The 16,767-nt window shown below is 40.8% G+C and overlaps 1 protein-coding gene across 1 annotated transcript in view; it reads left to right on the forward strand.

The window, feature by feature from the left end:
- Positions 1 to 204: 204 nt before the first annotated feature.
- Positions 205 to 16,767, forward strand: part of CYP2C18 (cytochrome P450 family 2 subfamily C member 18) — a 48,399-nt gene continuing 31,836 nt past the window's right edge. Inside the window, 9 exon segments of the mRNA XM_027113072.1 lie at positions 205 to 217; positions 3,293 to 3,336; positions 3,338 to 3,482; positions 6,084 to 6,089; positions 10,408 to 10,560; positions 10,733 to 10,792; positions 10,795 to 10,881; positions 15,406 to 15,545; positions 15,547 to 15,567. Coding sequence (XP_026968873.1) covers positions 205 to 217; positions 3,293 to 3,336; positions 3,338 to 3,482; positions 6,084 to 6,089; positions 10,408 to 10,560; positions 10,733 to 10,792; positions 10,795 to 10,881; positions 15,406 to 15,545; positions 15,547 to 15,567 — 669 coding nt within the window.

Below are 16,767 nucleotides of genomic sequence, written 5' to 3' on the forward strand. Positions count from 1 at the left end.
GCATTCTGCCAGGAAACTCTTCAGCATTTGCCACAATTGCTCCAGGTCCACATTCCTACTAGGATGTGGTTCCTCCACAGTGGTGCCTGAAGCAGAGTCCCCTATACAGCTGCTCCCATGGCCAGCTGGACCACACCACACTGTGGAGATCACCGAGCTGGGTTCTGCCCAGAATCACTCCTGTGACAGGTAACTGGGCAGACCATGCCTGCAGAAGGTTGAGTGAGCAGTACCAAAGCAATGAAAACTCACACACCCTCCACCCTGCCCTTGGCATTTTCTTTTCTCTACTTACACTTCTCCCTCTGTGGCCCCAGCAGGCCCATCCAATCCTCTAGGCATGCTGTACCCTCAGCCTGGAAAAATCTTCCTCCCATTGCCAATGTGGGGTCACACCCCTTCTTTAGCAATTGTGTTCACTTGCTCCTATGTCCTCAGTGCTCAGGGCAGGGCCTGACTGGGATTAGGGGCCCAGTACTCCATGCATTTTTGTGAGAGGAATACATGAATGAGCATTTGAATGAATGAAGGAAGGAGAAAGCCATCCTTTGCCATCACTGGAGATTCATACCTCATGTTCTGCTGACCCATCAGGCAGTTAAAACTCTGGTCGATGTAGAAAGAAGGAGTGATACAATTAAAAATGTCAAACAAATGTTAATAACAATTGACCATGTAATGTTAATGAAAATTCACCATTTTGGACTATAAAAGACTATATAGTCCATGGGCTTCCCTGGTGGCGCAGTGGTTAAGAGTCCGTCTGCAAATGCAGCGGACACGGGTTCGTGCCCCAGTCCGGGAGGATCCCACATGCCGCGGAGCGGCTGGGCCCGTGAGCCATGGCCACTGAGCCTGCGCGTCCAGAGCCTGTGCTCCGCAACAGGAGAGGCCACAACAGTGAGAGGCCCACTTACCGCAAAAAAAAAAAAAAAAAGACTATAGTCCAAAAGGACTATAGTCCTATAAAGGACTATAAAAGATCCTCAGCTTAAAAAAAATTAAATAGTGTAATGGATTTCCTGTAATCCAATTTCAGGATAATTAAAAACAAAGTGTGAAGTAAATAAAACAACTGCTTGGAGATTTCAGAACTCTCCTAAGTAATCTTTGGATCAGGGACTTCCCTGATCCAGTGGTTAAAACTCTGCGCTTCCACTGCCGTGGACCTGAGTTCAATCCCTGGTCGGGGAACTAAGGTCTCACAAGCCACGTGGCCAAAAAAACAATCTTTGGATCAAAGAAGGCACCAAAAACAATATTCCACAATACTTTTAAAATCCTAACAACAGATATACCCACAATACGTAGAATAGAGATAATATTATTCAATGAAGAAAATTCATACCATATAATACTTCTGAACACTTAGGACAAACACGTGAAAATGAATCAAACAATGAATAATGTAGCTTAAAAAGCTAGGAATTGAAAAGGAAATACAAAGAAGGCAGAGCAACAAAAATAAGAAGTTTTAGCATAAAGTATGTTAGAGCTCTGAAAATCAGAACACTTGATAGGAAAATATAAGAACTGCTTATAGGGTGGCTATTTTTCTTCTCCCTGAGCATGTCCAGTGCACTCTGTGGACTCCATAGAAGCTTCCCTCAAGTACAGCTTAAAACTCCACTGGAAAAGTACATACTCCTGTACTAGTGAATATAACAAAAGAGAAACAGATTCACAAACATAGAGAACAAACTAGTGGTTACCAGTGGAGAGGGAAGGGGGAAGGAGTAAGGTAATATAAAGGTACAGGATTAAGAGGTACAAACTATTATGTATAAAATAAGCTACAAGGATATATTGTACCACACAGGGAATACAGCCAATATTTTATAATAACTATAAATGGAGTATAACCTTTAAAAATTGTGAATCACTGTATTTTATACATGTACTTAACATATAATATTGTACATCAACTATACTTCAGTAAAAAACTAAATATGATGATATCTTTATAGAATATGTCTTTGTATAAGCATTACTATTAGTGATCTAGTAATGTATATAATTCCAGTGACATTTAGATCCTCATGACCACTAAGTGCTGTTTCCTGTTCAGGTCTGCTTGTTGCATTGGTTCTGGGCCATGAGTCTGTTCTGTGAAGTCCCTGTCTTCCATCTTCCACTGAATCCACACCTTTTGTTTTGTCAAAATCTCCTTTCCTTGCTGTGCATACTTCATTCCATTATTTCTGACAATGACAGAACAAAGAAAGCAACCAAAGCGGATTTATCTGGAGGTGACTGGGAGGGGGGGGGATGTCATGGTTTCTCAAGCTCTGCCCCCTGAGATTAGTCCTTCCCTTAGTTACCTGAGCCAGTTTCACCTCTGCAGTGATGGAAGGGGAGAATCCCTATCTTTTATGTCTTGAGAACCCACAACCCTTTTATCCTTGCAGTCAAGTAACGGACATCTATTTAGTGTGAAACTTGTTATTCTGTAGACATTCACGGGGTATATGTTCAGAGAAACTAATGTTTTGGGGGTTTGGTTTTGTTTTCCTAAAATTGTTCTCGAGGCAGCTGTGGTGTAAGCCACAGTGTACCACAATGGGCATTAGAGGATATTATTTCAAATCCCAGTTTTGTCATTTATTAGCTGTGTGACACTGGCCGGACCTCCTGTTCTCTGAATTTCCCTTTCCCCATCTGAAAAATAAAAATTTCTTCTTCTAGTGTTTTTTCTGAGGGGAGGGGGAGAGTTTAATGGTAAAATGTGTGTAAATTTACTTAGCTATTTCCTTGATACATGTTTGGACCTTCAAAATGTATGAGTTATGTTAGCTGGTTTATGTTTGGGAAGCTATAATGTTAGTATGGTACTCTAAAATATCTCAAAAGGCTTTCATTTTCAAGGACAAAGTATATTAGTGTTTGATAAAGCATTAAAGGATATACTTTTTTTTTTTTTAACATACAAGGACTGCCCTCAAAGTCATAAATTCTTAACTGGTTACTAATCTGAGAATCCAGAATGTTGAGCAACTTTTTGATCATATGATTTACTTCACTGGTTGTCAACCACCTGGAGTGTTTAAAAAAAATTACCAGTACCTGGGCTCCACCCCAGACCTCTTAAACTGGAATGCCCAGGTGGGGCATTGAAAAAAAGGGCAGGAGTAGAGAACACCATATTTTAATTATCACAAGGCTAAAGTTCCTTCAAAAGAGAAATTAAAGTAGACCTAGCTGATTGTTCAATTTATGAGTCAGAGGCACAAGCTGAATTAGCAGGGACTGTTATAAAAGCTTTAGATTTCAGGTTCACAGCTGTCTGAGTAAGAAGAGAAGGTTCCAGTGGATCCGGCTGTGGTCCTGGTACTCTGCCTCTCTCTCCTGTCTGCTTCTCCTCTCACTCTGGAAACAGAGTTCTGGGAAAGGGCAGCTCCCGACTGGCCCCACTCCTCTCCCAATTCTTGGAAATATCCTACAGTTAGATGTTAAGGACATTGGCAAATCCTTAACCAATGTAAGTAGGTTTTATGTTCATCCAGTGGCTTGCAAAGGGAAAGTAAATGAACATCTTTTTTGTTTGTTTGTTTGCGGTACGCGGGCCTCTCACTGTTGTGGCCTCTCCCGTTGCGGAGCACAGGCTCCGGATGCACAGGCTCAGCGGCCGTGGCTCACGGGCCCAGCCGCTCCGCGGCATGTGGGATCTTCCCAGACCGGGGCACGAACCCGTGTCCCCTACATCGGCAGGCAGACTCTCAACCACTGCGCCACCAGGGAAGCCCATGAACATCTACTTTTAAATAAAATATCTTCATTAAAATATATTAAAATACATTACAATATATTAAAATAAAATTATTAAAAGATATTATTTAAGGCAAACACTCCCTCGGAGTATTACTTTTGGTCTGTCATTGTCAATAATAGTGGAATGCATTTTGTGAGTAGAGAAACATTTAGGTCTTTGTATGGTTGAATCAAAACAATAACGTGACAAAAGACTGAAGTGTTTCTTCCCTTTGTTTCACCACCATTTGCTATGATTTTTGGCTGAAGGTAAGTGGTAAGGGAAATGTTTTGTGATTAGAGATTTCATTCAAGAAGTCGTCTATTATATAAACTGTGTTTTGTTAAGAATAGCTATGAAAATTGAACTTCTCTGAAGAAGCAAATTATGCCTGATGTTAAGGAAATAGCTTGGGAGCAGGACAAGTATGAGTGAATGAAAGAAAAAAGTAATTAGTCAGAGCCAGCTGGGTAGTAATAAAATCCTCTTGGATTCTGCACAAAGCTGCTGTCTGTGACCAAGAATGATGCAGGATGGAAGAAACTGTTCTTCCATGAGCTGCTGCATGTCCTGGCACTGCCTTTGTGATGCTTGCTCTCTTTCTGTTAGTAATACTAGCGGATCTTAAACTGGGCTGGGCATTTGAATCATCTAGGGTGGTTTTAAAAAATATAGATTTCTAGTATTTATCACTACTGAGTCAGAATTCCCATGGGATGAGCTTTACAGGTGATTCTGAAGCAGTCAACTGGATATTGGTTCCAAGGTAGGCATTGGGGACTGATAAGTTTCTTAGGCATCAGAGGTCAACTAAGCTGTGTTGAAATTTGGGTCTTCTCCTTAATAAACATTCTCCAAAGACACACAGATGGCCAGTAGGCACATGAAAAGATGCTTAACATCACCAATTATTAGAGAAGTGCAAATAAAAACTACAATGAGGTACCACCTCACATCGGTCAGAACGGCCATCATTAAAAAGTCTACAAATAACAAATGCTGGAGAGGGTGTGGAGAAGAGAGAACCCTCCTACACTGTTGGTAGGAATGTAAGTTGGTGTAGCTACTAAGGAAAACAGTATGGACGTTCCTCAGAAAACTAAAAATAGAATTACCATATGATCCAGCAATCCCATTCCTGGGCATATACCCAGACAAAACTATAGTTCAAAAAGATACATGCACCCTATGTTTACAGCAGCACTATTCACAATAGCCAAAACATGGAAACAACCTAAATGTCCATCAACAGATGAATGGATAAAGATGTGGTACATATATACAATGGAATACTACTCAGCCATAAAAAAGAACAAAATAATGCCATCTGCAGCAACATGGATGCAACTAGAGATTATCATACTAAGTGAAGTAAGTCAGAAAGAGAAAGACAAACACCATATGTTATCACTTATTTGTGGAATCTAAAATGGCACAAATGAACCGGAAACAGACTCACAGGCACAGAGATCAGCCTTGTGGTTGCCAAGGGGGAGCTGGGGGGAGGGAGAGGGATGGACTGGGAGTTTGGGGTTGGTAGATGTAAACTATTACATTTAGAATGGATATATAACAAGGTCCTACCATATAGCACAGGGAACTATATCCAATCTCCTGGGATAAACCATAATGGAAAAGAATATTTTAAAAAAGTATATATGTGTAAAACTGAGTCACTGTGCTGTACAGCAGAGATTGGCACACCATTATAGTTGAAGTAAATCAACTATACTTCAATAAAAAAAATTGGGGTCTTCTATTTATTAACTGTGAGACACTGGAAATAAACAGGAAAGCCTTTGAACCTTAATCTCTTTATAAAACAGGGTAAATAAATCAAGCTCAAAGTTTTGATATGATGATTAGTAATAATCTGAGTACCAATTACCCAGGCCATGGCCCGGCACAACAGAAGTGATATAATAATCACCATCATATTTAGTCTTTTAAAACATTTTTATTGAAGTATAGTTGATTTACAATATTGCGTTAGTTTCAGGTGTACAGCATAGTGATTCAGTTTGTTTGTTTTTGCAGATTATATTCCATTATATATGATCACAAGATATTTTTTAAATAAAAATAATGTGGAGCTTTGTTATTTAAAGAAAAACATCTGGACACACACATACACATACTCCTAAAGGCTTTCAGGGTGTTGGGAGTGAGGTTTAGAACATAAACATTTTACTAAAATTCTCCAGGTGGTTCTTGATATGAATTACATTATAAATTTGAAGATCAATTACATATTGTAGATACTAAAATTTTTAAAGTCATGACATTTATGAAGGACTACTGGCAGGAACAATATGGATATGTCCATTACCTTTAGCTAACGGTACCCATTTACTAAGAAACAATAGGCTCAGCAACTCATCTCAAACATAAAAAACCAGTTTCGGTCTGATATGATACGGTACTACTTTGAATCTGTTAGTAGTACCATCTTCGTAGAATATAGGCTTCCAAGATGTTTGTTAGCACACTTTAAAATTACTCTGCCATCATTAGACATCAATTTTGAAATCATAGCAATCCGTGACTTACTTATTTCAGGTAGGTCAGATGATGACCATTCTATTCTAGCTTTTTGAATTTGTAAGGGGGAAAACACCTCGTCATGCACCTTTCCCCAGCACATCAAATTTCAAATTGAAAATGTGACCTGCTACAGTAATGCGCTTGCTAGTACTACACACCTTGTACAAAGAAAAACAGAGGCAAGATAGGTATGGAAAGAGAAAAACTTCTTTTGTTGGCCCTCAAACTGAGTGAAGTTTTGAAATGTAGCGATGATCTCTGACATTTATAATGGATACCTGTATGTTCATTCTTACTGTGTAAATAAAATTGCTGCTATGAAGTGACATTAAAGTTTGTCAATAAATGAATTCTTCCTAACTTTACTCCCAGATGAAGGTTTGGATAAACTATGGCTTTCTAACATTTAAATCTACTTTGGAACATAGCAATACAGCTTACACTGTACGAAAGTTTTATGGCTTTTTTTCTCTATTAGATTTTTCCTAATTATTTTCCTAATTATTACATCTCCATTTTTGCATATGAAAATAGTGACTTGCTCCAAGTAATCCCCAGGTAGTAAATGGCTAGAATTTGAACTCTAAAGCCATGCTTTGCTGCCTGTAAGATTTTCTAGAACAAATCTGATTGTAAAACATTTTGTGTTCGTGTTTCACTTGATCCTCAGGGGAAACAGGGGTACTATTACCTTGATTTTTCAGATTTTAGAAACATTTCTGGAGGATCAAATTGCCTAGTGAATGTAGAGCTTAATTTAACTAAGTCTTGATTCCAAATACTTTAAATTTGACCTGAAATTTCTTTATCCCTTTTATCTTTTGATATACTCATATGATTATCCTCTATTTTATCTTGTTGGTTACTTAACTTTTCAGTTTATCTCAAGTTGCAATCTGCCTGGGGGCAGAATTTGAAACTTTAAAAACTAAAAGCCTATAAATTTATAAAACATTGATACCTTTTTTACTAAGTAAAAAAAACAAACAAGGCTGTGAGTAAATTTAATTCTATGGAACACAGGCAAGGGACTGGAAAACTGAATTAGAAACTTCCTGAAAAGTCAAGTACTGATTTTTGTTCTTTTTTTTTTTTCCAAAGGAAACTTTCTACCGTAATTTCTAATGTCAAATATGGCTTCCTCTAACTTTTCTCCTTTTTAAAGGAGAACTGTACTAGTTTCCTTAACAACAAAAAAATCCAGTGAGATAGTCACCTGATATAAAAGTACCCACAGTTCCTTTTTTTTTTTTTTTTTTTGGCCACGCTGCTTGGCATGTGGGATCTTAGTTCCCCAACCAGGGATGGAACCCGTGTCCCCTGCAGGATAAGCACGGAGCCTTAACCACTGGACCTCCAGGGAAGTCCCCCCCTTACAATTTCTTTTTTTTTTTTTTTTTGGCGGTACGCGGGCCTCTCACTGTTGCGGCCCCTCCCGCTGCGGAGCACAGGCTCCGGATGCGCAGGCCCAGCGGCTCAGCTGCTCCGCGTCATGTGGGATCCTCCCGGACCGGGGCACGAACCCGTGTCCCCTGCATCAGCAGCAGGACTCTCAACCACTGCGCCACCAGGGAAGCCCCACAATTTCTTATACTACCTCTTTTTCATTGTTCTTCCTTGTCTTCAAAAGAACAAGAAAGACAGGATAGGAAAGATAGCACTTAGTTTTTCATGGAGAATAATTATGAAAAGAGATTAACCCCGGAAATCATGCCTTTCTGTGGTAGCCCTTAATGTTTAAGGACCAGGAAATGAAATATCCCACTACTACACAAACAGAACCAACTTATATAAATAATGAAATCACTCACGCTGTGAGGCCTGGAGTATACTCCATTCTCTGTTGTTTGATTTGCATAAGCGAAGATTATACGTTCGTATGTCTTGAGAATGAATGATGGATAAATTTGAACCACCGGAAGGATTTTTCATCATAGCTGAAGCCATTTTATAATGTAGAAATTCCTTTTTCCTATTTTAAGTAACGAAAGTCCATTCTTGAGAATATGTTGTCCAACAACTAAAACACTCTCAGGATCCGTTACTTGCTTGTGATTTATACTGACTCCGCCTTCCGTTATCATCCGATACCCTCTAGGACCGTCTGAAACGGCGTTTGCTTTGCCGCATGTATTACCCAGGACGCTTGTTCCAGGGTTCACCTGGTATAAAAACTCGGCCAAACTCACGCCACCTGGGTCTTCAGCCGAGTGCGCACGCTGGGCCGGTTCAGCAGCGTGGCCGCGCGGACGTGGCCGCCCGCTGCCGCTAAGAAGTCCACCAGGTGCTGCTTCTGATACCACGCCGAGCTGTCCAGCACCGAGCAGCTGTCCCGCGTCAGCCAGTTAGTGAGCAGCTGCTGGTCATCAGCAGCCTAGAGCGCCCGGCGCAGGGCGCGCACGTTGTTTCGCACGGGCTTTGCGTCCAGGGCCTTGTGCGCCCGGGTACCGCCGCTCCGGTCTCCCAGGCGCGCGGTAGCACCCCCCCCCCCACCCCCCGACGCGCTCGCTTTGTGGCCCTATTGGTGGAAGTGAAACAGGCCCAACAGTGCCAGCAGATGCCCCAAAGGAAGCGAGTCATGGGGTCGAAGGTGCAGTAGATGGTCTGGGGAAAGTTGCCCGCCATACCACCGTCCAAGAGCTCTGGGAGCCCTGTCTTCGTGCCCCTCTCTGGGAAGAACTCCTTGAACAGACCCGGGGCCTTCGGCACCTCCAGCAACCCCCGAGCGCCCGAGTTGGCCTCACGCAGTACCAGGGGAAGACTCTTGACCCGCCTGTGTTACCAAACCACCACCTCGGGAAGTACACCGCGATTTGGGTGCCGCCATCTTCCTTCCTGGTGACCTAGTACGAGAAAGTGAGTATAATTCCCCGTGCTATACAGTAAATCCTTGTTGCTTATCTAGTTTATGTATATTAGTTTGTATCTGTTAATTCCATACTCCTAATTTGTCCCCCCCCCACCTTAGTAACCATACAGTTGTTTTCTATGTGAGTCTTTTTCTCGTTTGTATATAAACTCATTATTATTATTATTATTGGTGGTATGCGGGCCTCTCACTGTTGTGGCCTCTCCCGTTGCGGAGCACAGGCTCCGGACGCGCAGGCTCAGCAGCCATGGCTCACGGGCCCAGCCGCTCCGCGGCATGTGGGATCTTCCTGGATCGGGGCACGAACCTGTGTCCCCTGCATCGGCAGGCGGGCTCTCAACCACTGCGCCACCAGGGAGGCCCTGTATTATTTTTTAGAGTTGACATATAAGTGATATGATGTAGTATTTTTCTTTATCTGACTTATTTCACTAAGCATATTATCCTCTAGGCCCATCCAGGTTGCTACAAATGGCAACATTTCACTTTTTAAAAATATATATTTATTTTTTTATTGGTCTTTTTTTTAATGGCTGAGTAATATTCCATTGTATAAATACACCACATCTTTTTAAGCCAGTTGTCTGTTGATGGGCACTTGGGTTGCTTCCATGACTTGGCTATTGTAAATAGTGCTGCTGTGAACACTGGGGTGCATTATCTTTTCGAATTAGAGTTTTTGTTTTTTTCTGGGTAAATACCCAGGAATGGAATTGCTGGATCATATAGTAACTCTATTTTTAGTTTTTAAAGGAGTCGCTACTGTTCTCCATTAGTGGCTGCACCAATTTACATTCCTGCAGCCAGTGTAGGAGGGTTCCCTTTTCTGCACACCCTCTTCAGCATTTATTATTTGTAGACTTTTGTTGATAACTGTTTTGACTGGTGTGAAGTGGTACCTCATCGTGGTTTTGATTTGCATTTGTCTAATAGGTAGTGATGTTGAGCAGCTTTTTATATGCCTGTTGGCCATCTGTATGTTGTCTTTGGAGAAATGTCTATTTAGGTCTTCTGCTTTATTATGTTGAGATATGTTCCCTCTACAACCACTTTGGTGAGAGGTTTTTTTTTTAATCATGAATGGATGTTGAATTATCATACATATATAAGATCCAGAAATCTTTGAAGTTATGTGTGGCAGAATAAAACATCAACAACATGATGTTGATAACAATCTTAATCGTGAGCAAAATAGACCAAATTGTGACTTCTTTTGCTAATATACATTTTCCAGCTCTCAAAAAAGTGTATGGCCCTGTGTTCACTGGGTATTTTGGCTTGAAGCCCACCATAGTGTTGCATGGTTATAAAGCAGTGAAAGAAGCCCTGATTGATCTGTGAGAAGAGTTTTCTGGAAGAGGCAGTCTCCCTGTGTCTCAAAGAGTTAATAAAGGACATGGTAGGTGTGCGTGTGCGCATCTTCCGCATTGGTAGTGAGGGTGGGGAGGATGGGAAAGAGGAATTTGAAGAGCCCCCCAGCAGAGCTGGGTCCATCTGCCAGGCTGCCAAGTGTCAGCTCACTCCTCCTTCCCTAGGGCCTCCCTCCTAGTTTCTGTTTCTCCTCCTGGTAGGAATCCTCTTTAGCAATGGAAAGAGATGGAAGGAGATCTGGCGCATCTCCCTCATGACACTGTGGAATTCGGGGTGGGGAAGAAGAGCATTGAGGACCGAGTTCAAGAGGAAACCCACTGCCTTGTGGAGGAGTTGAGAAAAACCAGTGGTGGGTGATGCTACGCTCTGTCACTCTCACCTTAACAGACTGCTGTCTTCTCCAGTGACATCCTAGGAAACATTTCAGGGACAGCCACATCTTTCATATGGGTCATGGTTGTCAGCCCTCCTGTGGAGTGGGGAGAGAGAGGAGAGAGCCTAGAGGGCTTTTGTGTATCTGTGCTTGTTGTGTGTGTACACCCACTATGGTGCATATAGTGTGGATTAAAGGTCATTTAATCCTATCCTGTCCTGAACTTTTTGTTTTCAAATCATTAGGTCATGAAGGTGGAAGGTTTTGAGTCTCGTTTTTTTCTGGCATTAAAGAATAATGTTTTTTCCCATAGTGTAAATGTGGGTTATGTATTCCAGAACATTTCATCAAGTGGACATGGTGGGAATGACCTCATCACACCCTTATGGAGCGTGAAACAAATGACATGTGCTTTCACTTAATTGGCCTATATTTGTATGGTCGCCTCAGGCACATGTCTGAGGGTTTCTTCTGAGACCCATTGCCTACTGTTCTGGCCAGTAATGATAATTGTCTATGATTTTAATTGCTTAGGCATCCCTTAGTGCAGACCTCATCAATTGTGATTTCCTTATAAATAACTGTTTTAAAATTAGCAGCTTCAGTTACTTAATGTTGCTCCCTATTTAGTGTTGTTTTATATATTTTAAGAAATAGATGCTGTGGCTTAATCCTGAACATTACACAAATACCAGGTTATAAAATGATCTGTTTAAACAGATTTCAACTATTATTAATAACTCATTACCCTGCCTTCCCTATTAGTTTCTTCTGTTTTCAGCTTTCTTTATACTTCCCTCCCCCATTATTGATATAATAATCATGTTTTCTCTTTTCTCTACTTTATGATACTTTGACATTTTGGGGGACTTGCAGACCCAGGGAGCAACTGCCTCTCCCAGGGTTAGCTAATTCTGAGGTAAAGCATCGCATCTTGTATGTGAGCACTCCTTTGATTTTCAAACTAGCCTATCCAAAGCCGATACCCCCAGGAAACCTCCTTTATGAAACCCTCACACGCCAAGCCAATATTCTCCCTGCCCTAAATCAACCCAGGGCCAGTTACAGGACAGCTAGGGACCACCCCTGGGGCCTAGAGCCCTCTGAAATTACCCAAACTATCCAGTCTTAAACTTACTGAGCATACCTACCCAGCCTTGCTCATTTCTTCCATGAAAACCCCAGTAAAGGCTTTGGCCCATGCTCTCCCCTTGTTCCTTCTGCCTCCTGACTGACCTCGGTGCTTCCCCATGTGGCCTTGTGTAGGGTGCCCCCTCCTCTTGGGAAGTATGAGTAATAAACTACCTTATCATCTCCTGATCTGTTGGCTTTACCATCTGAATAAAAGTAAAACCCAAGTACATTTTAAAACAATTGGATGGTAATTGGTAATTTTTTACCAATTTTGGTACTTTGGTAATATTTTACCCCTTACTGTCAGCTGTACTGACCTATGAAGTGCTTGTTAAGATGGATCTTATTTTCCGTCTGAATTCCAAATTACCCTGCTTTGTAAGTCTCTCTCTCAAGTGAAAGGAAAGATTAAAAATCAGATTTTAGCTGTCACACACACACAAATCTTAAGGCCTTCTCAAATTATCCCCTACCTTCTAAAGTAAAAGTTTTTCTGCAAGCTTAGTGTCTTGGCATGACACTAACAACCATGACTTGGTTCAGCTGAAAAGGAGCCTGGCATACGAGCACTTAACTAAATAGGTTCCTATTACTTAATTCCCTATCATTTCATCACAACACTTTGATTCAAGTCACCCTTAATTACATGTATGATGTGATTTGGGTTTTTTGCATATAAAGTTTATCGATCATCCGATTATAGCAATTTCATGTAAATATTAACCACTAAAAAAGAAAACTACTTTTCCTCTGCTTTAATTTATTTGTCTGTAAAATGATGGACTTCATCTAAATTCAAATTAAAAAATTTGTAACAACATATGGTATTCCGTTGATGGCTATATGTAGCAATATCCCAGAATTCCACAAGAGGGCGTGTTCTGTCCAAATAAATTAAATGTGAGGCCTGATTGGTGATGAGGGACACTATATCTTAGAGCAGGATGTTCCTCCCCACACCTGCTCTGCATACTGCAATAAAGAAACAAAAGGACTCCATTTCTCAATTTAATCTTTCTTGTTTGCCCTGTGATTTGTTTGAAATGCAGAATTCTTACCTATTTTTATTTTCGGCAAACAAATCTATCTTACAATTCATGTTCATTTGTGTTAGTTTTCTTCTCGTACAACATGGACAGCTTTTGCTTTTTTTTCTTTGTACCATCAAACACCTGACTTTTTCCATAATCTTTCTCTCTTTAATCTTTTCCTTTCCTGATTGTACAAGTTGTTCCTTCAGCTATTCACTATATATAAAACGTTTCCAGGTTCCTAACTATTGCTTCCTTCCTACGTCAGTGCTTAATTGTCTACAAGTTTACCAGACAGACGTGATTTTGCACTGATAGATAACCTGAATTATTGTCTTAAAAAACTGACCCTTAAAATTTTTTCTCTTCTTTCGCTCTACAAAATAACCAGCACCTTGACTTTAACGCAGTGATGTAAATGGAGTATTTGGAGAACTATTATTAAACAAACTAGGATGGAATGGTCAATTCATGTTTGGTTTTTTTTAACATCTTTATTGGAGTATAATTGCTTTACAATGGTGTGTTGGTTTCTGCCTTATAACAAAGTGAATCAGTTATACATATACATATGTTCCCATATCTCTTCCCTCTTGCGTCTCCCTCCCTCCCACCCTCCCTATCCCACCCCTCTAGGTGGTCACAAACCACGGAGCTGATCTCCCTTTGCTATGTGGCTGCTTCCCACTAGCTATTTATTTCATATTTGGTAGTGTATATATGTCCATGTCACTCTCTCACTTTGTCCCAGCTTACCCTTCCCCCTCCCTGTATCCTCAAGTCCATTCTCTAGTAGGTCTGCATCTTTATTCCTGTCTTGTCCCTAGGTTCTTCTGACCATTTTTTTTCTTTTTCTTTTTTTTTAGATTCCATATATATGTGTTGGCATATGGTATTTGTTTTTCTCTTTCTGACTTACTTCACTCTGTATTACAGACTCTGGGTCCATCCACCTCACTACAAATAACTCAATTTCGTTTCTTTTTATGGCTAAGTAATATTCCATTGTATATATGTGCCACATCTTCTTTATCCATTCATCTGTCGATGGACACTTAGGTTGCTTCCATGTCCTGGCTATTGTAAATAGAGCTGCAGTGAACATTGTGGTACATGACTTTTTTTTAATTTAATTTTATTTTTATTTTTGGCTGCGTTGGATCTTCGTTGCTGCGCGCGGGCTTTCTCTAGTTGCGGCGAGCGGGGGCTACTCTTGGTTGCGGTGTGCGGGCTTCTGAGTGCGGTGGCTTCTCTTGTTGTGGAGCACGGGCTCTAGGCGTGCAGGCTCAGTAGTTGTGACACATGGGCTCAGCAGTTGTGGCTCACGGGTTCTAGAGCACAGGCTCAGTAGTTGTAGCACATGGGCTTAGTTGCTCCACGGCATGTGGGATCTTCCTAGACCAGGACTCGAACCCGTGTCCCCTGCATTGGCAGGCGGATTCTTAGCTGCTGCGCCACCAGGGAAGCCCCACATGACTCTTTTTGAATGATGGTTTTCTCAGGGTATATGCCCAGTAGTGGGATTGCTGGGTCGTATGGTAGTTCTATTTTTAGTTTTTTAAGGAACCTCCATACTGTTCTCCATAGTGGCTGTATCAGTTTACATTCCCACCAACAGTTCAAGAGGGTTCCCTTTTCTCCACACCCTCTCCAGCATTTATTGTTTGTAGATTTTTTGATGATGGCCATTCTGACTGGTGTGAGATGATATCTCATTGTAGTTTTGATTTGTATTTCTCTAATGATTAACGATGTTGAACATTCTTTCATGTGTTTGTTGCCAATCTGTATGTCTTCTTTGGAGAAATGTCTGTTTAGGTCTTCTGCCCATTTTTGGATTGGGTTGTTTGTTTTTTTGATATTGAGCTGCATGAGTTGCTTGTATGTTTTGGAGATGAATCCTTTGTCAGTTGCTTCATTTGCAAATATTTTCTCCCATTCTGAGGGTTGTCTTTTCGTCTTGTTTATGGTTTCCTTTGCTGTGCAAAAGCTTTTAAGTTTCATTAGGTCCCATTTGTTTATTTTTGTTTTTATTTCCATTTCTCTAGGAGGTGGGTCAAAAAGGATCTTGCTGTGATTTATGTCATAGAGTGTTCTGCCTGTTTTCCTCTAAGAGTTTTATAGTGTCTGGCCTTACATTTAGGTCTTTAATCCATTTTGTCAATTCATGTTTAAGGGAACAGTGATGTGTTGATTTTAAGCATGCTTAAATGTTTGCTGATAGGGAAATTTCTAGGTAGATATTGCTTCAGAGATTCTAAAATTATCTGTTATCCACAACAGAGTTTTATATTTATATCTTAATAGTGTTTTATAAATCTTTTCAATTCTTTAGGGTCACCCTGTGACCCCACTTTCATCCTGGGCTGTGCTCCCTGCAATGTGATCTGCTCCATTATTTTCCAGAATCGTTTTGATTATACAGATCAGAATTTTCTTAACTTGCTAGGAAACTTTAATGAAAACCTCAGGATTTATGCGCTCCCCATGGATCCAGGTGAGGTCAGGATCCTCTCTTCCTGAGAAATTGTTTATGCTCTTTTCTCTGACAAGTCCAAAATTCTATATGGACCAAGCCATGAAGTGAATGTTTGAAAACTGGACATTTTGGATATTACAACGTGGTAACTCTGGGAATCAGATTCTCCCCTCCCTTTGGTTTTTTTTTTTTTTTTTTTTTTTTCTTTTTTCTCCCCTTTTTTTTTTTTTTTTTTTCTCTCTCTCTGTCCCCATGTTTTTACTTTCTTCTTTTTTTTCTTTTTTGCCTCGTGTGGTCACTGGAATCTCTGTTCCTTTAGCTTACGTCCAGCTAGTGTTTGGAGAGAGATGTCCTTTTTTTTAGGAGTGATAGATCTTTCTTTTGCTTTTCTTTTTGTTTCATTCTTTTAAATTGAATGAAAGGGTCTTTAAATTCTGTATTGCTTTACAATTTTCAAAAGTTTCACACACATGATTTCATATAATCCTGTAATAACCCTTTTTCCCTCACTACCCCTATACTGCCCCTCCCTCCTTCCCTCTCCCTTCTGATAACCACTAGTTTGTTCTCTATCTGGAGTCTACGGATATTGATATCTTTGAATGTGAGGAGGCAAAAAGAAAAAAAAGATGAAGAGAAAGAGATGGGGAGAGAGAGAGAGAGAAAGGAAGAGAGGAAAGGGGGAGGGAGGGAGGGAGGGAGGAAGGAAATAACTCTTCCAGATTGGCTCTGTGCATGTGTGTAGCTTTCTAAATTTTTCAGTATACAGGGGTGCTTTTGAATGTCCTAATTTCCCAAAGGCACTCCCTCTGCAGCTTTTCTTCCTGGAGTTTGATGCTCTGTTGTATGCCTTAACTGTAATATTTTGCCCCAGGTGGCTGTGGGCTGTTCATTAATCTTGCAAGGTTTTTGAGACATCCCTGCTGCATTTCCACTCTAGGTTAGATGAAACAAAAACAAGTGCCTGTGTCAGTCTGTCAGGTGGCCCCAGACAGTTTAGAACACAGAAACACAGTCTTCGTGACTGAGGTCTGCTCTGGTCCCTCTGGAACCAGGAACCAGGCTCCCACACCACAAGCTGCCCTTGTTAAGACCACTGCCAAGCCGAGGATGGAAGTGGGACAAGGGCAAAAAAAAAAAAAAAGGAAAAAGAAAAAACAAGCCACAGATCTCTGCTGCCATTTTTTAAGTAGATTCTGACAGTTTCTGCTTGATTTT

Source organism: Aethalodelphis obliquidens, unplaced genomic scaffold (assembly GCF_003676395.1).
Source record: "Aethalodelphis obliquidens isolate GAN/ISIS:26980383/991018 unplaced genomic scaffold, ASM367639v1 scaffold11, whole genome shotgun sequence".
NCBI classification, from domain to species: Eukaryota; Metazoa; Chordata; class Mammalia; order Artiodactyla; family Delphinidae; genus Aethalodelphis; species Aethalodelphis obliquidens.